At 38.3% G+C, this 26402-nt stretch overlaps 2 protein-coding genes across 4 annotated transcripts in view; one reads left to right on the forward strand and one right to left on the reverse strand.

Moving 5' to 3' along the window:
* Positions 1 to 3738: 3738 nt before the first annotated feature.
* On the reverse strand, positions 3739 to 26356 carry RNF170 (ring finger protein 170). 3 transcript variants are annotated; one of them, XM_009274655.2, is made up of 8 exons: positions 26304 to 26356; positions 24672 to 24729; positions 17408 to 17489; positions 12494 to 12569; positions 10977 to 11085; positions 9829 to 9902; positions 7755 to 7859; positions 3739 to 5996 (listed from the first exon to the last, which is right to left on the reverse strand). In XM_009274655.2, the coding sequence occupies exons 5-8, from the start codon at positions 11044 to 11046 to the stop codon at positions 5727 to 5729; spliced, it is 519 nt and encodes a 172-aa protein (XP_009272930.1). In that variant the 5' UTR covers positions 11047 to 11085; positions 12494 to 12569; positions 17408 to 17489; positions 24672 to 24729; positions 26304 to 26356; the 3' UTR covers positions 3739 to 5726. The 3 variants fall into 3 exon arrangements, with proteins under 3 accessions (XP_009272930.1, XP_009272928.1, XP_009272927.1); XM_009274653.2 differs by having other exon boundaries at positions 17346 to 17489; XM_009274652.2 differs by having other exon boundaries at positions 10977 to 11088; positions 17346 to 17489.
* The window catches only part of HOOK3 (hook microtubule tethering protein 3), a 94477-nt gene continuing 94184 nt past the window's right edge, over positions 26110 to 26402 (forward strand). The window contains exon 1 of the mRNA XM_009274656.2: positions 26110 to 26161. The gene's annotated coding sequence lies outside the window, so the exon portion shown is untranslated. The remainder of the gene's footprint in view (positions 26162 to 26402) is intronic.

Here is a 26402-nt window from a genome sequence, read left to right on the forward strand (position 1 = left end):
TGGAGCCATATCGTTACCCCAGGGATTTTAAGCACTGCTATTTAGCAAAACTCCTGGGGAAAGGTAAGCTGGTCAGGTGTGCCGGCTGATGCGTACAGGTAACGTGTGTCAGAAACACCAGCAGCAAGACAGACTTGATCAGATCAGGACTTCTCTGGTCCCATGTCTATTAAGGCCCAGACCAGCTGCCTTGAAAGCAGCCACCTTTTCATTCATCTGCCCCTTCCCCAGGCAGGACTAGCTGTGCAGAAACCAGTCCCCACAGATGTTCCCCTGCCTTCAGAAGCCTCCCAGCAGAGGTTCCACCAATGCCCTGACAATATCCTCTCCCGATTCACTTTGGAAAGCTTCTTCTAATCTAAGTCTCATTCGCTGCAATTCAAGCTCACTGCTACTTCCTCCAGAGAATAGCAGAGAATAGCATCCCCTTTTAACATATTTAAAGACTTATGTCTTCCTCAGTCCACCCTATAGGCAAAATACCAGTCTTTCCAACCTTTCCTCCTGGATGTATTTTCTAGAGTTTTCATCATTCTTGTGCCTTTTACCTAGCATTAGCATAAACGAAGAGAAACGAGATATTTAGATGCCCTCGTACAGCGCCATGCAGTACCAGTAAGAATAGATCACAGAATTAGGAATTTTCTTTAAGAGGACGCTTTTTGTTCCCCCCCACCCTGCCACACCCTTTGATTTAATCCACTCAACGGAGCAGCCCTAACACTTGCCATGAAAGTTGCAGTAGAAGTACCCATGGCAAGATCTGAGATTACCTAGGCACGAACGAAATATATCTACGATAGACTTTTATGTGGATGCTGAAGTGACAAACATCTTACATAAGGCAACGTGATACAGAGCAGGGGCATACAAAGAGACTGAACCCAAGTCGTAGTATAGGAAACTCAACTTTAACCTCCTGCTTGCCTCATTTTGCAGTATTAATTATTTATTTTATTACTTGGATTGACTTCCCGCTCCCTGAATGAACAAAATCCCCAGTTTACAGAAAGCGCCTCTACTTACCACAGTGTCTGATGATGTGCTGCCCACATGGGAACAGCACCTGCACCCTATCTCTGCCCTAAACATCTGCAGGTCCCTGAGCTGAGGGATGTAGATTCTCTGTAGATTCATAGATGTAATGAAATTTAGCAGCTTCTTCCCCAGGTCAAAACCCCAGTGCCCACAACAGGGAAGAAGGCAACCCACTAGGATGCTACATCTCAAAGAAACAGGGATAATGAGACTTACTGCTATGTCTCCTTGGAACAAATGCCCGCGTGGCTTCCAGTATTGGTGACTAATGGGCAGTTGCCCGTTCAGTTGGCAGTTGGATGCAGAAAACCTACCTACAACTGCAACTGTACAACAAGACCTTCTAAAACAGCCATCTACTCTGGCAGCCTTGAGGGAGGAACTCTCAAGTGTTTAGCTGAGCTTCCCACAGCAAGCACAGAGGCATCAGATGGAAGGACAAGTGTGTACCCATCAAACTTTCAACCTGATTTAATAGCTTACCAAATACGTAATTACATGTTTTTCCATAAACACTGGAACCCTGTACCAAAGCAGGCTACAAAGTTCACCTCCGAGTCTGGAAGACTTGGCCCAACTTGGCCCTGGACTTCTCAGCTAAGACTTGTTGGACATTTCTTAGCAGAATGGATCATGTCTTCCCGATGCCCAGGAGCCTTTCACGGTATGAATCAGGAAAAGCACAGGATTGCAGCACAGGCCAGTCACATCCAGTTCTTCCCTGCCCTACCCCAACTTTCCTGTAAACCTACAGAGACTATTTCCTGTTTCCTTCAATTTACACCACTAACTGGATTCTCATCCACCTGCTTTATGCTTTTGTTTGCTTGGAGGATTGATATGTGAAGGTGCTAATTAATCATCTGTACTGGTTTATCATCCTGAAAGCTTAGTGCCCATGGATCTGAAGGTACTGGTCGGACTGCTCAGGGAAAAGACATCTAATGTACAATACACTTCTGGGACTAAGATCTTAGAAATTTTGTAATCCTTATAATGGCAATAATAAAGATGAAAACGACAGAGCTATCTCGGAACACCCTGTCCTCAGACACCAAGATAAGAATCGACCAAGACTGCAGAAGAGCTACCGCCAACTTTAGCTCAGGGAAGGGGGAAACGGGGGAATAAAACCATTTCCCACCCAGAAAGTCAATAAAATAGATCAAGAGAATCTCTTACTTTAATAGCAATTTATTATCATTAAAAGTAACAACAAGTAGGTTTAAATCCTTTTGTCTTAAAAATCTAGTGTAACACACAGGTCACTGCTACAGTTCTATGAAACCTATGGCGAAACTGTATCCCCAAATCACACCGTTCTGCCTCATCCTCATAGACATAATGGTGTGAGACACAAACAACACAGAAACAGATCGCTCTATACAGCACTTGTCGTAAGGATGATCATTAGGCCTCAAGATGCTACAAGTTATTCTGTAAGAGCTATTAAGTATAACTTTAGTTTTCCCCTTTGTTAATATTGCTGGAACAATCAAATATTTCACACAGTTTTTGGTGATGCCGTAAGAATCTTTTAAGAACTGTATTTTTTTTCCCTGTATCTCTTCTTTGCTGCTAAAGTTTTCCTTTTTTTTCTTTTCCCCCCTTGGTGACACGGCTGCCCCATTCCAGGATACAAAACTGCAGCGACGTTTGCAGTCACTCTCCACACAGCATCACCTATTTCCTTCACATTCTGAAGCCAGTGCTCAGCTCTAGCACTTCCCTTTAACGTTGCTGCCAGAACAACTTGTCAGCACACAGTTCAGGAATACTACATGCTCATGTATTAATCCCCAGCTTCTTGGGAGCTCTAGAGCTTAAGTTAAGCTCAAGCTAAGTGCCCAAGATAGCTAACTTACAGCTAGTTCGTTTGTGTAAAGGAGCAGCAGCCAGACGCTGCAGGACAGAGGCATCTACGTTACAGCTGTTCACAAAAAGGTCTGAGCAAGTCATAATACTGTTCATCAGTGGCTTGCAGGACCAAAAAAAAGCCTCCACAAGCAAGCACGCATATTGGTGAAAAGAAAGGACGGTCCTAATTCTGTCAAGCATTTAATGTGTTGAATTTAAGCTCACAATGTTACTCAATATTCAAAAGTAAGCAGAAGCCTCTGAGTGAAACCTTTCTGGCTAGCAGAAATGTAGTGCAGGAAGAAACAGAACACGGGTAAACTTTATGTAGCTACTCAGATGTGGCTTGTACATGACTTCAGGTACACAGGTCTGTTCTTCAGGAGCAAACCCCTTGGATGGATGTTTCTGCATGAACTTCACAGCAGCATGTGGAATTGGGGAGCTCAGTGAAAACAAATCAGTAAGCAGCTTCATGTACATCTATATCCACTCTGGATTTAAAGAGTCATGGGAAAATAAACACAATCATAGGATAAACATATGGAGGAGGCACTAGACCAACAGATTCTATGAACAGACTCCAGTTGTTCTACAACAGCAGTTCACACTCTTCTCTAAGCAGACCCACAAGTTAAACTCCAGGAGAAAAGGGGGTGATAAATTTACTCAATTAAAAATACTTTTTTGGAGTTTGCTCTTGGGGGGGGGGGGGGGGGGGGGGGGGGGGGGGGGGGGGGGGGGGGGGGGGGGGGGGGGGGGGGGGGGGGGGGGGGGGGGGGGGGGGGGGGGGGGGGGGGGGGGGGGGGGGGGGGGGGGGGGGGGGGGGGGGGGGAACCAAACCAAAACCAAAACAATGCTTACAGCAAAACTGCAAAATCCTGTCTTACCTAAGATCCTAAACTACTATCTTGCTTTGTAAATGTACCTAACAGTTTATGAATATCCCACGCTTACTCAGTAATACCTTAATGACTTTTAACTGAGGTAGCCACTAAACCATCACCATACATTAGCAATGCCAACACAAAGGGAAAAGCTCAACTAAGATGCTCAAGAACAGTTAGTTTGCCAAAACCAATAGCACTTGCTTCCAAAAATGTCATTTTCTGTCTCGCCCTCCTCCTCCCACCCTTGTTTCACTTCCTGTTTCTCCTCTTGCCCATCTCTAGCAAACAGCAACAAGGAAAAATTTAGCTTTCCAGTTCATTTGTAAAATGTCTTTGGCTTTTCAAAAGCAAATATTCAAATGAAGAATCAGTGAATTTACTTTTAAATTAATGTCATTTAAAACACTGACACTGAAGGACAATCTTCAACCCCAAACGACTGACACGTCAGGTGCCAGCTCTACCACCTTCCTGCACACGCCTAGGTGCTAGAAGCTGTGGAAAGACGCTTGCATGGGCAAAACGCAGAAGTTGTGAAAAGGTCCCTTTCACTGTAAGTCTCATCCCATATATGTAAACATGCAAAGAATCACCTGTCTAATCACTGTCTTTCAAGTACTCAGGAAGCTAAAATGAAATGGCAATTATCATTCCTTGAGCTAAAAAGTACATAGATCTAGAATATCCTTGACCTTTCTAGAGACATTCATTTCTTAAAATGAAAATATTTTCAAATGACTTTTGTAGCTGTGACAGCCTATATTCAAATTCAACATGAAAAAAAAAAATCAACTTGAAGGATTATTAATACCCTGGTATTTTTGAAAACATTTCCAGTACTTTTTTGTGGTCCCTTATCACAGATCTTTTTCAAGGTAGTTCAGAACCCCCTCTACCCACATACAAATCAACCAACCAAAGTTGAAGAAAGAAAACCCCAACTGAAAATCAAACGCCCCAATATCTAAGTTGTTTAATACTTGTATTGCAGAATGTACCTTCAGGTAAAGGTCTGTAGTGTAAACATCTGGTTCTGACTTCTTTTCTTCAACCATTGTCTAAAATTTGAGGGTTCTCTCCATCGGCTAAATGCTTTAATGCAACTGAAGGAATGCAAACTCTCAGTTCAGATACATTGCATTGACCCAAAGCAGCATAAAACCCTCACTTCCAAGACACATACCTACCAAACAAACAAGCCTGACGAGAAAAAACATGCTCCCGTTTAAAAATAGAGCACTAACCAGTCTGGTGTGCATAATATTGGTTTCTCTATCTAGATCAGATACTGTGTGTATATTCCCAAATATAAAAATAAAATTGTACGAATTGCATGCAGCCGTACATAGTGCAGTTCAACCAATACTGAGGTGTTTTCCTTGTTTTTGTGAAGCATGTGGACAACAGCAAACTGCAGGGTGATAATTGTAGTGTGGTCCTTGGGTTTCTTCTTCCACAGAGAGACACAAAGCTACTTTTATTTTAAAAAACTCTAGCCCACAATAGGGAAACATTAAACAATTTAGCCATGATAACTGTACTGTGAAGAATTTCTGAATTTCCTTATACATGTCTAGATTACCCAAACGGATTTTTTGTTAGAAGTCCTTTACTAGAACTCCTTTTTCACAAACCACACACCAAAAAAGGTGTTTTCTGCTTTGATTACATACAGTTGTTCATCAGGTGGAAGTAGATGAAGGTAGTTTATTACATTATAAAACTAACCTCATCCTTATGAAGCATATGTAATACACAAATTAAAGATTCCAGTGAAGCATCACCACATACTAACCCTTCATATTTGTATAAGATGACCAGCTATGAAGTTGGTAACTACTGAAACTGTACACAGGTGCCTTGCTATATCATACTTATGTTATAGTTCTCTTTTTAAAACATTCCACAACCACCTCTGCATTTGGGTCATTTTCGTCCATTTCATCTATTCAGCCGCTGGGTTACCACTTCTCGGTACATGATAGAGATATATATCAGCAGAAGAAAAATGACAAAGAAATCATCCAAGAACCCCAGAATTCCAAAGAGGGCTTCGGGAAGAAAATCCAGAGGTGAAGCCAGGTAGAGCAAGGCTCCAAGCAAGCAGAGGAATATTCTGATGCGAAACATCCAGAAGAGGCCCCCAACAGAAAACATCTCCCTGAAAGCATGCCGCAATAAAGTGGGCAGATCCATAATTCTTTCCATAATCTATGAAGAAAGAAACCAAAAGTTAGTATTTTGCTTTAGCAACAGGCCCATGCTAAATGGGTCCTTTTTTATTTTGAAGTTTCTGTTACTACGTTACAGCTTTGGAATCTGTTAGTTTATAAGAATTGAAACAAAAAACAGTGAGACAAGACTTCCTGGATTTAGTTTTGCTGGGTAAAAAGTCAGATTTAGAATATACATGTTTTCAAGAAACAGTCAAACTGTGTTATTCTATACCGTAAAACATACATTTAACTCACTACAAAATACATTGGCATCTGTTAAGAAGGAAAAGCAGTGACTACTAGAGTAAAACAAATGACTGAGGAAGGGAGAAACAGCAAACAGGTTAACTTGAGTGAAATATCGATCAGAATGGAAGACAACTAGGGGTTGCGAGAAAACCACAATAGGTAAAGTAGAATAGGTTGCAGTTCTTCAGAAACAAAACACTCTCTCCCCTGGCATATAACCAGTGATTCACATAAGTTTCCAAAGGATGGATCAAGCTTCAAAGTAAACTAAAGAACTTTTAAATGAATCCATCCCTGGCTCCTTTCCGTTTTTCTACTATGATTCTGTCATCTTAGTGAGGGACTGCTGAGTAGAAAATATTCAGGTTTTTGTTGTGAGGCGTAGGGAGGGGTGAACTTTGAAATTTTTTTTGATACTGGTTCCTTTTCTACTGTACACAGTTTCTACACAGAGCCATGACATTAAAATGAGTTATTGCCAAGGCTGAAAATGTTCTCTAGAAAGGAATTTTGTATGTGGTTAAGGCAATACACCATGTATAAATCAAAGACAATTTATCTAGTCTGATTAGGGCTTTAATGCAGACTTCCAGCGTGGCCTCAGACAGGTTACTGGGGACTAGACACAGAGCCCACAGAGAGGTCCAATGGAGCCTGAAAGGTAGTTTCAGTCTATTCTGGATCAAAAGCGTAACTGTTTTGCGGTTTAGAACATGAAAAAAAAAAATTCCCATCTCACACCTCTTTTGCCTCTTTGGACTGTAAATTTTTCTTGCTAATGTTTTGTTATAATATCCAAATCCAACTAACAGATGAAGACAAGCAGGGAAGTTACTAGTATGCATGTGCATGCATTTCACCTTGCGAATCAGAACATGCACATAGAAGACAGGCTCACAAGGCTGACTTTCTAAAGTTCGCAGAACTTCAACCATCTCTCTTAGCTATTTATCAAAAAAATCCTGTTTTCTTCACTCAGAGAGCAGAATAAAGACTGTAATATAATCTAGGAGGAAAATAAAAAAATCAAGACAGCATATAGCTTGAAATCTGAGGAAGAAAGGCACAGAGTAGAACTTCAGATTCTTCTAATCAATGCAGAGATCCATCAAGTAAATATTCTTCCTTGCATGTCATGTATTTCATTAAGTATTTTTACTGACTAATTATTAATCCTTTCAAATTAACGAGTCGTAATTAAAAAAGCACTTAACACATAAATAGGGAACTCGAGGCATATTAGCAGTTCTCACTTACAACAAAAATGCAAGTTTCCATACATTTCCACAAAATAAGAATAAATATTTTCAAGGTCGTAGGTTTGCCGTAACTATATAAACATGAATTTCCTAAGGAAAACTTGCATAGTCCCTAAGCATTGTGAAGAGAAAATTCATATCCCAGGGGAAAAGAAAAAAAAAAGAAGGGGAAAAAAAAATCACAAAAAATGCTGTTAATCTGCCCTCAAATCAGTGACTTTCACCGAAATTTACCCAAAACTTACAGATCTGGGCTGTCCTGAGAATCTCCGATTGTAATCATTAACATCTTGAAATACTTGGGTTGCATCCTGCTGATCTTCACCAAAGAGTGGTAAAAACAATGTTACCTAGGCACAGCAGGGAGATTTTGTTACATGTGCAACTGTCTTTTAAATGCAGATATTGTGAACTATAAATGAAAACAGTAATCTTCAGTTAACTACCTAGAACACACTTTGTTTTAGTTGAATATTTAGTAGCAAAATAAAACAAAAACTACTAACATGGATACTGCTGCTAAGTTTTAACAAATTCATTGCTTACAACTCTTTACAGAATATTAATTTTTTAAAAGATTATTAAAAACAAGCATAAGATTCCTCCTTCTAAGAGAGGCTTACAGGAAATTTTTCTAAACACCTAAATGGTTTATGTTTCAGCAGTGGGACAGATGATATTGAGAATACAGTTAATTTACCAAATTAATCTAGTTTTGTTTCTTAAACTGAAAATCAAATAAAGCAACCAATCAGGCTATTCTTCTTCCATCTTTAGAATGGCCTCACATTTCAGCAAACAAGCAGCAAAACTCATACTTTTCCGTACGGACGTTCACACCAAGACCAAGGACAATCATACAGAATAATAAGTTAACAGAAAAAGATATTAACCTTCAGCTCTTTTGTAAGCACAGAGAATTCTGCTATGTTCTTGGGTTAACTTTCATGCAAACACAGAAAAATATGAAAGGTCATATTCACATATATCTTATGTTATCTTTCTGTATAGGTGTTTCTGAAAACTTAAGACTTGTATTTGGAAGCCATGTTCAGGTATAAAATGCAGATTATCATAGGAAACAGAAAATGCATAGCACTTTAAATTATTACAATCTTCAAAAGCTCCCTCTGTACCAGGCCGCTAAATATATATATCTTGTATCTGTGCAGCAGTCACATTTAGCAAATGACAGCACGAGCAGATCTACATTCAACTCTTAGCCCTGCCACAAACCTTCTGTATGACTCATGTTGTTCACGTATACATACTTCCATTCCTCATTTATAAATCAGACCTCACTTTTCTTACTTCACAGGGTGAGAATGAATGCATAACTGTGCAAGCAGTACCACCCACTTTACCTGTTACTTGGAGGAAGGTAGAAGAACAACTATGTAAGAAGAAACACTAAAATAATAACTTATTTTCCCCTTTTTCATCTTCCTCGTCTTTATTTTTTGTGTTTCTCTCCTCGCTGGCTACACTCTAAACTTATTAATTCTTCCTCTGTTCATACCTATTTTGCTTTCGTTCCTCTGCCTTCTTACAGTCATTTGTCCTGCTGATACACACAATCAAAGCAGGATACAATGTATGGGCCAGGGCGTGAAGCATGTTATATAATTCATCAGAAGTTACTAGCTCTGTAGTTTGTGCACTGTTAAAATGAAGATGTACTTTTGTTAAAACTTACACTGTAAGACTCAGAGATCCTAAGTATTAATGAGTTGCAGGGACATACAACTGACAATGTAAGTAAGTTGCATAGGAAGTAAGTTAATGCTTGCTCTACAAAGCTCAAATTAATAATACATACAAACTAAAAATAAGGACAAAACAAGAAATTGACATGGATAGGTTGTTTTGGCAGGGAGAGAAGGAAGGGAGAGGGTACTTCTCAGAAACCAGTAGTATACTGCCTACTGACAGTCTTGAACAACAGCCAGGTCTTTCAGATGCAAGTTCTGGTGAAGAAGTTATATAATATCCCAAACAGAAAGCATGGAAGAATCACAGTTAAGATCTTACGATTTTCTGTTTTCATATACTGCTTTACAGGAAAAATGGCCGAGTTATCAGTGCTGTTCACTTAAATTCGAGTTGCAGGAACAATCTGTATTTTTTGAGCCATTTGGCAAAGCAAAAAGTTCAAAAAAACTTAATGTCCACCAACTATATCTCACATATCCATATTCTTTCAGCTACTCAGACGACTTCTTCTGTCAGTCTCACTACTGCAGTTCACATGTAAATGCTTTTTTGGTAAGCTATACTAGATAGCCAAACTGCCAGGTCCATGTTTACTAGAAATATTACCGTTTGTCTGCAGATTGGACAACGGATGGCACCAAGCCATGAGCCATACCTCCAGTAGGCAATAATGCAGGAACCTGATGAAGGTAAGTTACAGACATTTAAACTTCTGAGTTGAAACACCCATTGCATGAAATAATATGTTACACACCAAGGAAAACAACAGAAGTGTATAAGCAGTTAGGTTAAACCTATCTTTTCTGGTGTAATTTTGTATACAACATTCACTGAAGATACCAAGAACCAATGTGTTCAAGTCCAATGCTATTAATGAGAAAAATCCTGAATAGGTTCAACTGCATCATTAATTTTAAGGTATTATTTCCTGAAAAGACAGAAAACTTCTTAATCATTAACTGAAGAAACAAATAATTAAAAATTTTACCAGTTTAAAATTTAGAAGTCACAAGAAAGTAAAATGTAAAATTTATCCTAAAAACCTGGCTTTATTATAAGAGTTTCAACAGGGGAAGGATTATATAAAAATCTGAGCACTTTAACTGTTTTCCAAATTTGTAAATTTTTTCTTTTAAATGACTAGGCATGGTATGCACTATATACTCCATAAAACTAGATGAATGCAGTGAAAGGATCCTACTGGGAACCTGAAGGAGAGGAAGCAAAATGCTGCGTAGGGCGTTTATATGTAAATTTGAATAGCTGGGCCTCAAACAAAAAGGCAAACACTTAAAGCATTGTGAACTTAGTCTCAATTCTTCAGGACTTCCAAGAAAAAAACCCCACACTCTGAGATAAAGGTAATACCAAGCAGAATTTTTCACTCTTTCTAAACCAGTTTTTTTAAGTGGTACATTTCCAAGTGTTTTTCAGCCTCTTCAGTTTTTTACTAACTGGAAATAAATTATACCCTCTGTCCTTGACATTTTTAAATTAACCGCAGTTTCACTCCTGATAGCATAGAAAAAAATGTAGCACACTCTCAGAGTGACTGTTTATTCACAAATGTATTTTCTCAACAATTTATGTTAAAAATATTTCTAATGCAGAATAGAAGATAAGCAGTTAAAAACAAACAAAGCTTTGCATTAGGGTGACTGTACTAATGACAAAAGTTTGTATTTCTGTTCTGGTTTTATCTTTGTATTTCTGTTCTGGTTTTATTGTGGGGGCTCGGGGTTTTTCTTGCTTACCACAGAAGAGGTGTCCACAGTTTGTTTCTATAGGAAATGTAGCCTGTTGCAAACAGACTGGACAAGACATATCTGTATAGAAGCGATGTCTATCACCAGCAGAAGCATCCTGCTAGAACAGAAGAGAAATGCAAAGCGTTAGAGATACTATTTTTATATAAGTCTACTGAGTTTAAAAAAATAATAACAAATCCAGTGTTCATTTACTAGAAGTGAAGCAGTCAAATGCAGAACTATGTGAAATGAAAGAGAAATATATTTAAATTCAAAAATCAAGCATACTTAAATGAAAAAAGTGATTCACTAAGCAAGTTCTTCTTGTGACAAGCCCATTATTTTCCCTTCATCTGTTATATAAGTATGTGCTACAATCCAGTTAAAGCCCACAAAGAAAGAACCTCCTTGGTCCTTCACATTAAGTTAGGTTAGACATGCTGAAGCATGAATAACAACTCAGATCTAGACTGTTACTTCATTATCCTATGCAGCTCTGTCCAGAGCCAGGTAACTGAACTGCATTGCTTACCAGCTGCAGTATTTAGTGTTCCCAAGCATAGACATCAGCCTGTGTAAGTCACTGCCATGAAATGGTTTTTCTCCCCATTTCGCCATATTTGTCTTTCACATAAATATGCACTGTAGTTAAAAATCTGTCATTATTTCAAGAAGTATTATAATGAAAGACTCTCCTCAATACTCTCCAAAAGTACGGCTTTTCACTTTAGGGCTGGGACTCAGCAGTTTCCAGTAACCTGGCCTAGGCTCTCCTGTCCTCTCCTCTACATGTCAGAACTGGATGCAATCATAGAACCATAGAGTGGTTTGGGTTGGAAGGACCTTTAAAGACCATGTAGTCCAACTCCACTTCCGGAGTGTCCCCCAGGCAGGGACATCTGTCACTAGACCAGGTTGTTCAAAGGCCATCCAACCTGGCCTTGAACACTTCCAGGGATGGGGCATCCACACCTCTGGGCAACCTGTTCCAGCGTCTCACCACCCTCACTGTAAAAAATTTCTTCCTTATGTCCCATCTAAACCTATCCTCTTTCAGTTTAAAACCATTGCCCCTTGTCCTGTCACTAAAGGCTTTAGTAAAAAGTTCTCTGTCAATCTTTGTTGCCTGGCTCTTGCTGCTGTGCCATTGTTCTGCTACACACAGTTTATCAGCCTAAACATCTAACCCCTGTCCTGTGGCAGCAAGCTGTACTCCAGATTTCCTTTCCTTTACCACTAAGTTCCCAGGAACATTGCAGGAAGCACACAACATAATCTAGCGTACTCCACCTTGTGGCAAAAACTTGTTTGAAAAAGAACCAGCCAAGTATTTAATTTTAATTACTTAACTTATCCATAAAAACCCAAGCCTACGTCATCTCATTACTTGATAAATTTCAAGGATGCTTCTGTACAGTAAGTAAGCTTCTATAACTTTCAAGACCAGCTTCTTCCAGAACCTCAGAGAAGTCTATGCTACTCCAAACCAGATAGTTGAACGATGCCAACACTTAGCACAGCACCTGCTCAGTTTGAAGCTGCTGACGAAGAGCTCGCACTAGCTCTTGATTTTCTGGGTGTATGTTCTGATGTTCATTTCTGTGAAACGAAATATAAGCAATAAGAAAAACTGAACACTGCGACCCAACAGTGAAAAATAACTGACTGAAAAAAAAAGAAACTTGAACAAAGGGCAAAAAATCATTCTTTCCTGCTATAAAGGATTTAAAGGAAGTACACAAATAATTAAGGAAACAGGACATTTATTCTAGAACCCAAAGTTACTCTGGACATTTAAAGCTGTACAGCAGCAAGACTTTTCAGAGAGACTCCATAATCAATCATTAAATCATGTTAAAACTAGATTTTAATCTGAAACAAAATTAAGCCATTAACCTGCAAAAAATCAAGTTGCTTGAAAGGTTGTATATTCATCATGCAGAAATATTTTTAATTTTTGTCTCCACTGCTAGTTTTTGTATTGTTAGTCTACTCATAAATTTCTTATTTTTTTCCCTCACTACCTAAGTTACAGAGTTGAAAAATCCTAATTATTTCAGTTTCATCTGCTACATGAAAGATTAAGACATAACATTTACATAAGAAGGGGTAGGCAAACTCTTAGATTTAGAATGTTGAATTTATGTAACTATCAGCAGACTGGATATAAAAAGAAATCACTCTTTTAAAATCACTCTTTAAAAAGAAAGACTCTACGGGCAAGAAAACTGCAGGTTAGAGATGCCAAGGGGAATCACAGGGAAGGGACTCACTGAAGAAAGGAGGCTGGATATATTACAAGTTTGAAATTCAAAAGCACAATGGGAACAGAACTGGAATTAAAAATGATGCTGACAACATCAAGAGGTGTTGAGTTACAATAAATCTGAGTCAACAGCATCATATTCAAAACTGTGAATTTTTATGCTCTATTTATTCATATGGATGTCATTGGTGATACATTCTGCTCAGCACTGTTGAGGTCTCAGCTGGATTCTGTTTTCCATTTTGGGCTAAATGCATAAAAACACGTAGAGAAGTTGGAGGAAGTTCAGAAGAGAATAAGAACTACTGCCCACATTTTTTAAACATTAGAGAAAGAGTGAAGAAATGTCAGTTCATATAGAAGACTGCTCATGGAGAAAAAAGGGGACAGGATAAGGCTTTCATTCTATAAATATGACCAATTATTTCCCACAGTTACCTAAGGTTGGTGGAAAAACATTTCTAACCACTAAGTGTACAAAATCAGAAAAGGTTACCTCAGGGTATTGTGATATCTTTGACTAAAAGTTAAATCAAAAAACAGGTTGCACTGCTTCCAGGGATGATCTAGGCAAGCTGATCCTCTGTCAGAGCTGAGGGCTGGACTGGCTGATTTTTTAGGACGTTTTCTGGTTGCAGTTCTATTTACATAATTTCCTCAATGGCTCTAGGAGCTTCTGCAGTATTTTCCTTCATTTGACATGGGCAATCATAACACTGCATTACTGCTATCTTTTAACATTTTGTCTCCTTCATTGTTTCTTCAAAGAAGAACAGACAAACCCCATATTTTTCATACTAATAATCACACGGTTATCTGTAAAAAAGAAATTTATTTAACACTAATGTGGGTGACCTACATGAAAGTTATATGATGGGAAGCTTACAGTAAAACCCTTCTTGCCCACGCTGGGTCTCCATGAGTCAGATTTTGTGGATGTTGTCTGTCATACATGCTATATGTGTAAAAGTATTTTCCTATTTAGATGCTACAAATGAGCATATTTTGCACCTTCAGTTTGCCAGAACTTTAATATATATTGAAATTCAATTCAAATCACACACACGTGGAAGGTGTGAATTATCAGCCAGGTTATTCTGATTCCTTCATGAACAAGTAATTGCAAATTTGCTGCTGAAGTGTTATCCAGTGAAAAGCTATACCAAGCAAAGAAGAATCTTAAGTGCTCAGATTAAGAAAGTAGACATGCAGAAATTACCTGGGCAATATTCGCATATAATCCTTGTACAAATACTTCACTGATATGACTTTACTCTGGTGTCACATACTACATTGAATACATGAGAGTATTTGTAGAGCTGTAGAGGTACAGTATGTACAACATCTGTCACTTATGCGTAAGATGCTGAGGTAGCAGAACACTGCACAATGTCCGGGAGGGGATATATCCAACTCATAACTTCTGTCATGCAATTAGTGTGAGAAAATAAACTAAATAAATGAAAAACAGTATGGTGCTATGTAATTAAAGGCACTACCAAACACAAGCCAGAAAGAAATAAAGTTAGATGCGGAGTCTTTTAATTTCCCCATTTCTGAGTGTTAGCACTCCATAACTTGAGAAAAAAAGTCCCATGACGTGGAAAGATTGTACTATGTATCACAAAGGGCCCCACCAACTATCCTTACCAGAAGAAGGAAGGCTGCCTACTCATTCAGTGTGCAGTCTCACACAGGGAATGTGAGGGACAGTACTTATGGGAACTGGTGGTATCACTGTGCAATGATGGCCATTGTTAATTTCCAAGGATTAAGATCTCACTTCTGCTGAAAATACTGACTTGATCTTATAGTCAAACCATATGATGGGATAGAAAAATGAGAGAAAAAGATCTAAACCTGAAGATTCATAAACACGGGTTAGGTAAGTCATCTGGGACAAGTAGGGAATCTCTGATACAAAACACTGGTGGGTCAGGTCCCCTTTAATTCATTGGATAAATTAAATTTTCACAGTCTCATTTGTAATGTGACAACCTACTCACAAATTTAAAAGATGATGGAAAAAATTGGGTGGCAATTTATCAACATTTATAACTCAAAGACATACAGGCTTTGCAAAAATCTCTTATAGTGACTGAACTAAACATCTGCAACTTGGTATATATGTTAATTACTGCTAATAAGTTTCTCCACCAAAAGCACAGAGGCCTTCAGCTCATGCCCTGATGTGATGCTTCACTGAGTTCTCCGTGCTGGAGACAAGTACAGCAACCATATCCCTTAACACTTCTTCCCATATTCCACTTCTGCCCCCTAAAACCTACTGCAACACACACTCCTTGCTGCCTACTTCTGCTTTTTATTTAGTTCCTGCAACCTTATCCATTACCCTAAGCTTTCTTTCATGTATTCTTACCCAGGACCTGTTCTTACCCAATTTAAGTATTTCAGATTGCATACAGAAGTATGGGTGGCAAAGAGACTGGGGTAATGGATACAGTACAAGGAACACACAGACCACTGTATTGCCTAAGATAACTAGAGAAGAAAAAGAAAATACTCCTTTTCTCCCCCGCCCCCCTTCCAGCGCTAAATACATAAGGATTACTATACTTTTTGTACTGTACAGATTTTCTACCGTATTGTGCTGATTTTGATGCAGACAATACGAAGGACGTAGAGGAAGAATGCTGCTGAATACAGACAATTTCAGAAGGTACCAGAAGGCACAGCGGAGAGCTAAGAGGAAGCTGATAGGACTTTCAGTAGTCAGTCTGAAAGCTGACTTCCAAAGTATGGAAGCTTTGTGTCTGAGTTTGTTTGCCCCTCCAGAAAATAAACCATCAGGGCATGTAACAGGATCCACAGACAAACTTTTTATTTAGCTCATTACAGTGCAGAGGTAGTTAGTAACTAGCCCTTTTCTTCCTCCCCAAGTAACCCTTCATCATCGATGTATCATCTCCCTGAACTCCAATCCTGAGTGAACTCCCGCTACTCTTGCCCACTGCTGACTCTTGTTCCACTCACTTTTTTTCATGTTCCTAACTTACTTTCCTTTAAAGTTCAAAAATAAAACATTTACTTTTAAACTAAACATGTAAAATTCAAGTCACAAATGCTAAAAATGTCAATATAAGGGGTAGAGAAAGCATAAGAGAGCAGAGGGAAAAGAGACACTCTTGAAGCCATCTGAATAACTGAAACAGCCTTGGAAAGAAAAGCAAGGTGAAGTGCATACGTTTCTCTTAGATTCCTTTGCTATCTCCTGGTCCTGAACAGCAGCACTGTCTTGCAGTCCAACCAAGCTTTCCCACTTCTGTTTTCTTTTGCAGCTTACTCTCAAATACCTCCTACCCCGCTAATACCTCTCGTATGGACAGATCCTCCTCAGTAAATTCCATAATGCCAATGTGTCACTAAAATTGAGTTCTCTTAGTTGTTAAAACTCCTGTGTTCAGAAGTCTACAGACAGCTGTAAAAAAAAAAGTGCCAATCTGAAGCTCAGACTTATTTTCCCAAAACACACAGGTTAAGATATTTGTTAGGTTGCAAGGAAAAACTCTGAAATGAAAAATAAGCTTTAATTACTTGACCATTCAAGTTACTGAATTCTGAACTTAACATTTTGCTTTATGGAAAGCATATTAAAGTCCATTGTTTTCCAGCATATTCATTTATAAACAAATCAGGCAATTTATTCAGGTTTGGGTTTTTTTTTTGTTTTTCTTTTTTTGGAAGGAGAATGCAACTACAACATACATTGGAGGATTATATCCAATCTTAATTGTGGAGTCATTATTGACAAATCTGTACTTTGTAATCAAATATGACACACCAGCCATATAGACTGTGAGTTCAGCCATTTTCAGTCTTAAGAAATGATGAACATTATTCAGTTTGGTCATCTGAAGATAAGGAAGAGTCAAACTTCACTTTTGAGAAATGCATCATTTCATTCTAACTGTGAATTAAATTATGAAACTCTGCTAAGCAATTAGTTAAACAGAGTAAGTGATCAAACAATCACTTCCTTAATGTCACAAAATCACAGCTGTTTTGTATACCAATGCAAAAATTTGTTGAGAAAGCTAGAATTTTACAAATGCAGGTATGTAGATTAATTCCTGTCAACATATTCTCACCTTAAAAGTGTATATACCAGAGCAGCAATGAAAGTGAAACTGAGCACAACTGCCACCAGTACCTGGTCACTTATTCCTTCTATAACTGAATCATTATCTAGCTTCAGACTCTGAACTTCTGTTTGGTGACTGGCCATCACAGCTCTAAAATGTAAAAAGAAATATATACATATACATACATATATATATTAAAACATACACGTGCACACGTACATTTTAAACGTAGTTACAAATAATATGTATACACATCTATTCATACACACAGTAACTTCCTGAAGCAACAGATCAGTCATTGCTGGGGGAAAAAATGGTAAAAGAAGAGGGAACAGATGCATTTTTACCAAACACTGAGCTTGCTGCAGAGGACTGCAAAACATTTGTCTTGTGCAGTAGCAAACAAGCCTTAAATGACTGTGTTGTGATCTAAAGATTATTTTTTTTTTAAAACATCAGTCAGATACTTTACCTGGCAATCTTGACCAGATAACTTGCCAAGGAATAGGTAATTGCTGAATTAGACATATTCTAAGGACAGTTCATTTATAAAAAGTATAATGACTCTGCATTATCCAGAATTTTAGCTATTACACAACACATCATTGCTGCTAGGCTGAGACAACGTAATTTTTAGAAACCTAATTTTCACCACTTATGTGAAGAAAGAAACAAGAACATTGGGGGTTTAGCTGTTTTTAGTGTGTTGCTGAATTACATATTCTAAGGACAGTTCATTTATAAAAAGTATAATGACTCTGCATTATCCAGAATTTTAGCTATTACACAACACATCATTGCTGCTAGGCTGAGACAACGTAATTTTTAGAAACCTAATTTTCACCACTTATGTGAAGAAAGAAACAAGAACATTGGGGGTTTAGCTGTTTTTAGTGTGTTAAATGCGCATTTGGATACGTAGGAATCACCCAATGCACTTTATATTTTATCTGTCTTTCCTATGCATTACCATCCTTTAGCTGGAAACATTGGAAAAACTTGAAAGAAAAAGAGTATTATCAGGCTTCCCTAGTTAGACTTGTTTGTTTTGTATTCATTTCACATACACAACAATCAGAATGAGTTGCCAACGCTAACATTTATTACCCTACAGCATTAACCTACAGCTGGAGACAAGTAAAATAAAATAGTTTCCAACACACTGCTAAATCACTCCTTTTGCAACCAGGAAGTGAACTACAGCTGTGAAAATCATTAAACCAGGAGAGTGAAACTAACTCTGGCAAGTGACTAAAAAAGTCATGCTGAAGCTGTGCCCATACGCAATTAAAGTATTTTTCATACAGAGCTGACATAAAATCTCAGCATCAGTTTATGAGGTCAGGTAAGACCGGTATCATTCACTTTACTTCCCAGTCCAGTGTGCGTGCCTTAAGCTTGCAAGCTTTTACCAGTGTTTCTCTCTACTTCACAGCTTGTGTCGTGTTTTAGTTTGAACCTTGCTGTCTAGCAAACATCAGCAGACACTGCCTGGCCCTGAATTAATTGCAAAAATGAAATGGAATACAAGTCATTGGGATTTTAGTGCATACCTGTAATGACTACCCTGGCAAGATTTCAACATGCCAGTCCGCTGCTAATATAGAAGTGTCATCTTTTCCATAAGATAGCTACTCTCATCCTCCAGACCTTTTCTTGTACAAGTTGTGGAGCTTTTTTCCAAGCTTCCTTACATTTGTGGGAGCTGCCCTCTGTATCAGCAATGCAAGAGAAGCTGGTATATTCTAACATTATTGTAAAAAAGGGTGAGTGGTATAATTAAGCACCATAAGAGCAGAGAAAACTCATGGAGAATGAGGGGTAGATTCCTTTAATTGTTGTTGTATTTTTGGGCTTCCACTGTGAAAAACAAAATGAAATAATGAAGCATATATGAAGTGAAACAATAAACTAAGTTATCCTAAGTGTCCCAACCTGAATTGAGACTATTATTTCTGTAACTATAACCATAATTTTTGCTAATTACAGCTTTCTACAAGCAACCATGTCATAGACTAACTACTGAAATGTTGATTAATATTCGGAAAGAGTAACTTTTCCCGAAGCTGGAACACCAGTGACTCATCAAGAGCCATGTTTAAAGTAGGTCAATATTGACACAGGTTTCATATATACTAATGAAAAAAAGACCAGATCTTTGTGGAAAGGTCTTACATAGAAACAAGAGCCTAGACAAGGAGTTACAGCATTTCTCTGTGTAGCTAGTTACACAATTATATTGCTATAGTTAAAGCCATGAGGCTAAGGTGTTGTGGAAGTTTTCTGAGCAGCAGTTCCTTGGTGCTGAGGATCTGGACTGGTAGGTGTGCTGTGATGCATCCCCAGCTCAACATTCCCAACACATATACTTTATTTCTTTGCATATCCAATTCTGAAGAAGCTTCTCTCTCTTACAATACGTCATTCTGGGATGCTCATTTTCCACAACTGTGTCTCAGGCAGTGTGCTTCTATCTTCAGCTCCTACATTCTTTCTCCTTAAGTACCATCATCAGTCCACTAATTTTTACTGTGTCACACTGTCATTTCTGGGTTGACCACTCAGTACAAAACCAGAAGTAAATGGCAAGGAACTGGTATGTGATGATTCCTCCATTGTCCTGCATCAGCTCTGTTAGAATAGATCAACATGCTAATAACAACGACATCCCATTAAGTGTTGTGCACTTTTTTCAGAAATACACACTGTGGCAGACATACAGGTGCTTTAACTGCACCTTTGGAAGGCAAGTGTTTCTCACACTGACTCCTGAAAGGCTTCCTGTGTCACTGCTTGCTTGGTGCACTCTGAAACCAACACACGAATTGTCAGTATCACACACAGTTAACTCAGTTTCCCCGAACAGCCTTCAAGACATCTGCTCTAGAGCTCCCTCTCCCTCTCTGCACGTTCCTTGCAACAACACTCCTAATCCTTACCTGCCTACCATTAATACTACTCAGTACATCTGCTTGCCTTCATTTCTGCTCATGCACTCTTCTTGAAATACCAAACTGTGGCACCAAGGTTAGCAGCAGAATATGAATAAGAAATACACAGATCCTCACCTTCTCTTTCTTCCCGCACATGCCAGTTACTTGTACCTACTTCACCCCTTCACTTACCGCATCTGACTTTCCCAATAACGATTTTCACACAAACTTAGTGTCCAAAAGAAATTCCTGCACAGTCTTTCTGGCTACATAAAATACCCCTCCCTCAAACACTTTGTCTTCACTTACGTATCAATACTGCCAAGACATATAGAGGGGGGAGTGGAATCTCTGCCTCAGTCTCTCTCCCAGCTGCTTTCTATTACTAAATTCTGGAGAAAACAGGCTACCAATGCTTAAGGCTCATGTTGTTCATGTTTTAACTTACTTGCTGCTTCTGGACAGCAAACAAGTGCTGAGCGTATTCCCCTCTATGCACTTACCTCTAGGACTTTTTCTGAATCAGACCATTGCACAGGAGGGCTGACGTGTATTGTGTAGAATAGGAACTACAAACAGAAGGGTTTCACTTCAAAAGATCTATACATACTTTCTCAGCATAGTCATTCAAGGCTCAGTAGAGACAGTAACAATCTCCTCCTGCTCTTATCTCTGGGTTAGCATGTAAAAAAAACAATGGCTACGAGGAGAACACTGCTAAAATACACTATTTGAAAATTGTCTAACTGAAGGAGGAAGGAATTTTCTGATCTCAAGTCTGTTTTGAACATTTTCAAACAAAATACCTAGAACTGCAAGCTTGCAGTCTGCGTTTCTTCACGTGCAACCACAACAGCCAATGAACACATCTGCAATGGTTTGAATGTGTAACAGACTAACTAACAGTCCTAAAATAGCTGCTAAGGACTCTTGCCTCCCAGTGCCTGTGTTCAGCAGTGGTGCTCTTTCAGTTGGTACAATCAATAAGCAGGCTATAGGAGACTTAGTTCTTAAACGATGTAATGAAGACCCTTCAGTCTTCAGAGACAACCAGCATTGACAGGGACTAAGTGTATGTCAGAGAAGACTTCTAGAACCAGACTTTATACAGACATCTAATCTCTCCTAAAATAATAACCGGTAATAATTTGATGCCATTTAATAGCAACTTGATGTGGTTTGTATTAAACTCAACCTTTTTATGTTGATCCATTACATTTGTCTGGTTATGCAAAAATAATAGTATTTCTTCAACCTTTTCATCTTATAATCCTTTTCAGATCAGCGTTCCACACCACAGGCTTTTCAGACATTAATTTTAAAGCTGTTGCTTCTCTGTAGATTTATGCTTTTTGTTTCTTTTTGTAATTACAAAGAAGGTTTGAATTTTTTTACTGCTGTGCCTTTGTTCTTTTATACAAGAAATTAATTCCTGTCTACACTAGCTCTCTGACAAAAGTACCAAATGAATAGAATGACTTCAGGAAATTGAAAAAAGGTTAAATTTTGAGAATTTATTTTTTGTTAAACTTGGGATTTTTTCTCTTTTTAGCCATTTAACAAGGATAGCTTTCTTAAATGAAAGCATAACCCCACCCTGTTTTCCAATTAGGGGATGAAAACCAAACCACATCTAACAATACTCACATCAAAACTGGAATTTATACAATCAATTTCAAAATGTTAAAAGTATCAGCTGCAAAGTTTAAAAATCTGACAAAAATGTTGGGCCTTTTTCCTACATTAAAAGCAACAACAAAAGAGCCCAAAACTTAATTTCCAGTTTTATTTCATCTCATCTTCAAACTACTGGCACTTGCTTGAAGTAAAACAATATGACTGCCCAGTGAAGGGAAAAAAGACAAGGAGTTACTCTTCCATTCCACTTGGGCTAGCTAAGTTACAGCTGGACTTTGTAGCACAGTACTTAGACTGGGATCAGGTTTACTGCATTAGGATTCTTGATGACTACAGAACAACCTCAGACTGAATTGTCCACAAAATGCTTGGAAATAGAAAGGAATGGAATTTATCATTTGTAAAATCACACAGTTTTGTTTGTAAAAACCGTCACAGACTAACCATCTGAACACAAAATCACCTTGTTTATTCTCAGTTTTTCCTAAGTGATCACTGACAGAAAGCAACACTAATTTACTTACATTTCAAATAAGAAACTGCAGGCCTTAAAAGTTACATTTCTCCCTTTATGGTTAAGTATGAACAATGCATGCAGGTTTATGCAAAAAAAGGAGAACCATAACGAGCAATACTGCAATTACAATGTCTTTTATTCTTGGAAACTCGTACAGATCACATTGAAATGTGAGGGCATGAAGACATACGCTAGTGTGGATGTATTATTTCTTCATTTTTCAGATTTCAAAAGTCTTATGAACACTTTCAATGTTTGACATACAGCACAGCTAGAACAATACCCCATGCCATGATTGATAAAGAAATGAAGAACAACCCAGTGTTTGCCATGATATATTAAACACTTGTTGCCAGCTACCCAAAGTTGGGATATCCCCCCAGTTTTCTGAAGGATTTGAACTTTTCCAAGTTTATCAGGGAAGTACCATATGCTAATACACTCTCAAAACCAGAGATTTTTAGGACCTGCTACCAAAGGAATATACAAGCATGGAGAAAAAGAAGAGGCTCTCTTCCCGTCTGAGAAGTAAACAATGAGATAACCCACAAGCAATACTGCTGTGAGCTACAAAGTAGTAACCAAGAGCAACATTTTACTGACTTTGAGAGCATGGTACGATTTGCTCAACATCTGAAAGATACATTGGACAACAAGGTGTCCTTTCAGGGGCTGGGCGTGAACCAGATGAGAACAACGGGGTTTGAGTTTTTTGGTTTTTTTTTTTACTTCGTTTTCATTTTGGATATTTTCTTCTTGATGCAGTACTGGCAACCACCTTCAGTGCTTGAAAAATATTATAAAATGAAGACAGTCGTGGTAAGCCAGGGTGCAAGTCAGAACCTGTAATACCTTTTGCCTGTTATCTTTTATTGGCAGAAGCATTACCCCCCTCCTTAAAAATGCTGCTTTGTAGAGATTGTGTGTTTTCCAGGATAAGCTAATTCCTCTCCAACTAGTAAAATACTATGAGTCACATTTTTTTTTAAGACCAAAAAGGCTTTAACTCCTCAAAATTTTCTTCCATGGTAAAAGGAACAAAAAAAAAGTTTCATTTCTATTAACAGGTTTCTAGTAAGATTGACTGTTTTAGACAACAGAAATCAACTTTTAAGAATTTAAGCATACTAAAATGGAGCATATATATTCTGTAACCCAGCCCCTGCATGCATATTAGCTTATATTGAAATATCTATGGCACAAATTTAGTGTTTTTCTTTCATTGGAGAGAAAAAGGGACATAAATTCCCAAAATAAAGACAAATTCTTAAATGTGGGGCAATAGTTGAGACCTCTCCCATCAGAAGTTATCCAATTACTTCCTGCTTCAGCGTAGCAGCAGGTCTGTGGTTGAAAATGGGACTTTGTGAATGGATTTGACCCAGCAAACTGCATCCTACAGTTATTTTTACTCTCCCTTCATGAAGAGCTCAAAGGTATGCCTAGGCTGCATTCAGAAAGCGTTAACAACAGCAGGCATTAAGCATGCATGATGAGCGGTAAATGTATAAACAGCATTGAAGGCTCTAGCATAAGTTTACTAGCCTAAATCCTAAATCAGCTAAATCCTGAGCTGATACATTTTATCTAGGTACTTTAGTGTACTAAGGTTGGACTTTGAAACAGTGGTGTAGACATATATAACGTTATAAAACAGAAATAAGGGAAATGACAGATGGTGTACTCAGAAAAAGTGTTTTTGAGGAAACAGAATTAATTAGCTTTTCATTTTCATGAGCATAGTCTTATTTGAATAAAGCACACACAATAATCTCTAGTATTAAGTATTTCCATATGTTTTAAAAATCAGGAGGAGACCACCCAAAGGGCACATTTCTAAGATAAATACATTTAAAAAAATCAAATATAGCAACATACAAATTGACAAGATACATTCTGTGAGGTTATTAAAACTCACTTGGGAATATCTTGCTAGGATTTCATGCAGTCTGATAAATACAGCATTATTATGAGTTAGCAGCAACTTTGGAGTCACAAATCAGCTCAGCTGGTACAGCAAAATTATAGCCAAACTCAGCTGTATCATATTCAGTTATCTCTTTGCCATAAACTACCTTTGCTTTCAGGACTGTGCTGACTATATTTATGTGCATGCATGCTCTTTGCAAAAGAGAAAGGAAAAAGCCCAAAGAGTCTTGCCAAAATAGGGGAAAGGGCAATTTCAGTAGGCAAATAATAATTTTGTTCAATATACTTTAAGAACTGACCAACTGAGGCACTTGCCTGGTAAAGCAGGTCTCTGCAAGGTCTGAGGTCAGCAGTCTCTGAGGCACATTTTTTCCTAAGGGGGGGGGGGGGCAAAAAAAAAAAGTAGTATTCTACTTTTTTGCTGGTAATCATGCTTTGCAAGTTAAAAATACTACAGATGCAAACTCCAGATGCAATTCTGTAAGGGAAAATAATCCCAAGTTAATACACCATTCTACTGGGAAAACAAAAAGTCTCCAATCATTTTTCTCATGAGCCTGAAACTATGTTGATGGCTTGAAGCAAAAAGACAAATTCAATGGTCTGTATAGCATTACTATTTGGAATATCTGTCTGGATGATGCATGACCTGTTTAAAACAATCCCAAAGTCCTCCACTGCTTTATAAGGCTAAAACATACTGAAAGGTATAGAGTTCTATAAAAAACAGAGGGTGGAACTGAATTCATATGCAGATAGGAACATGAGAAAGAGCCTGCCAATGCCTTCAGTTTGGATATCTGACTTTTCTGATCAGACAGGAAGAGAAAGGAAATAATGTCACTTAATTATAATAATGTTTACTGAAATATGGTAATACTTCAGCTAAGAATGAAAAGGCTTTAAATCTCTTAAGAGAAGTGCCCAAGAATTCTTTATTGTAGAAAGCAATGCTTCCATACACCTCACATCTAAAATAGACAGCAAGACAAAAAGCATTACTGTATTTGTTTGCATCAAGGAAATACAAAACGTAAGCTACACATCATGACAACAGGCAAAGCAGAGTGGGAAATGGGGACATAAAGGAAGATGTGGCAGAAAACCTTTAACACTGAAATATACTTACGAAAGCACTGTTTGTCAAAAGTACCAAGCATATAGCTTAAAGTACACATTAAAACCTGGAATGGGAAGTTATAGTTCCACAGTGTACATAGCTTTCTAAGACTTTTTAACTTATTCCCAAATGTGAAAGCTACCTTTAAACAAAGGGAGATCAAATTCATAACTTAAAAATTAAAACAGCGGGTTATACAATAAGATCAGCGAGAAGGTACTTTACTGGGAAAACTTGAGAGTTTTCACAGCTTTTACAACACACTTTAATTCAAAACAGGTTGACATAAAGGAACACTCAAGATTTTGTCCATGCTACTAACTTATTTAATCGAAGAACCGTGAGAAAACAGGAACAAAGTGATAGTTACTAGATCTGCAACCCTTCCTTTCTTGGTCATTTACCCAACCCTCAGCTGTTATCAGTGCACTGTGCTGGCTACTCCACGTTGCTGCACGTCAGGCCAGCTTATCACAACTCCCGACATTCTCATTGCAAACTTCAGATGGGCCAAAATTCAACTGACTACCGAGGAGTTTCTTGAACTCTTCAGGCAATCCCTTTGCAGCATGATGGAGAGCTACTCTGGCTGGGGCAGTAAGGACGCAGAGCCACTCTGGCCATGAAATACATTCCTTGTCTTTGAGATTAAAAATTAATTGAATTACCTGCATGTAACTGCTAAGTAAGTAACTTTTGTTTTATGTTAATTAATTTTTACTACAGCAGAGTTTTGCTCAGAGGAAGTTAATGCCATTTTCTACTCCAGAAAGAGAGGAAAACTTTGTAGAGGCTGCTCCTTCCACAAGCCAAGCCATATTACTTACTAGCACGAGAATGCCTGTGGGTGCAGCGTCCTCACAAGCCCACGCTGCCGAAGCCAGGGGCAGCCGGGGCGCGGGGCGCCGCTGCAGGGCCCCCCCCCC

The sequence above is a fragment of the Aptenodytes forsteri genome, unplaced genomic scaffold (assembly GCF_000699145.1).
Source record: "Aptenodytes forsteri isolate BGI_AS27 unplaced genomic scaffold, ASM69914v1 Scaffold224, whole genome shotgun sequence".
Taxonomy (NCBI): Eukaryota; Metazoa; Chordata; class Aves; order Sphenisciformes; family Spheniscidae; genus Aptenodytes; species Aptenodytes forsteri.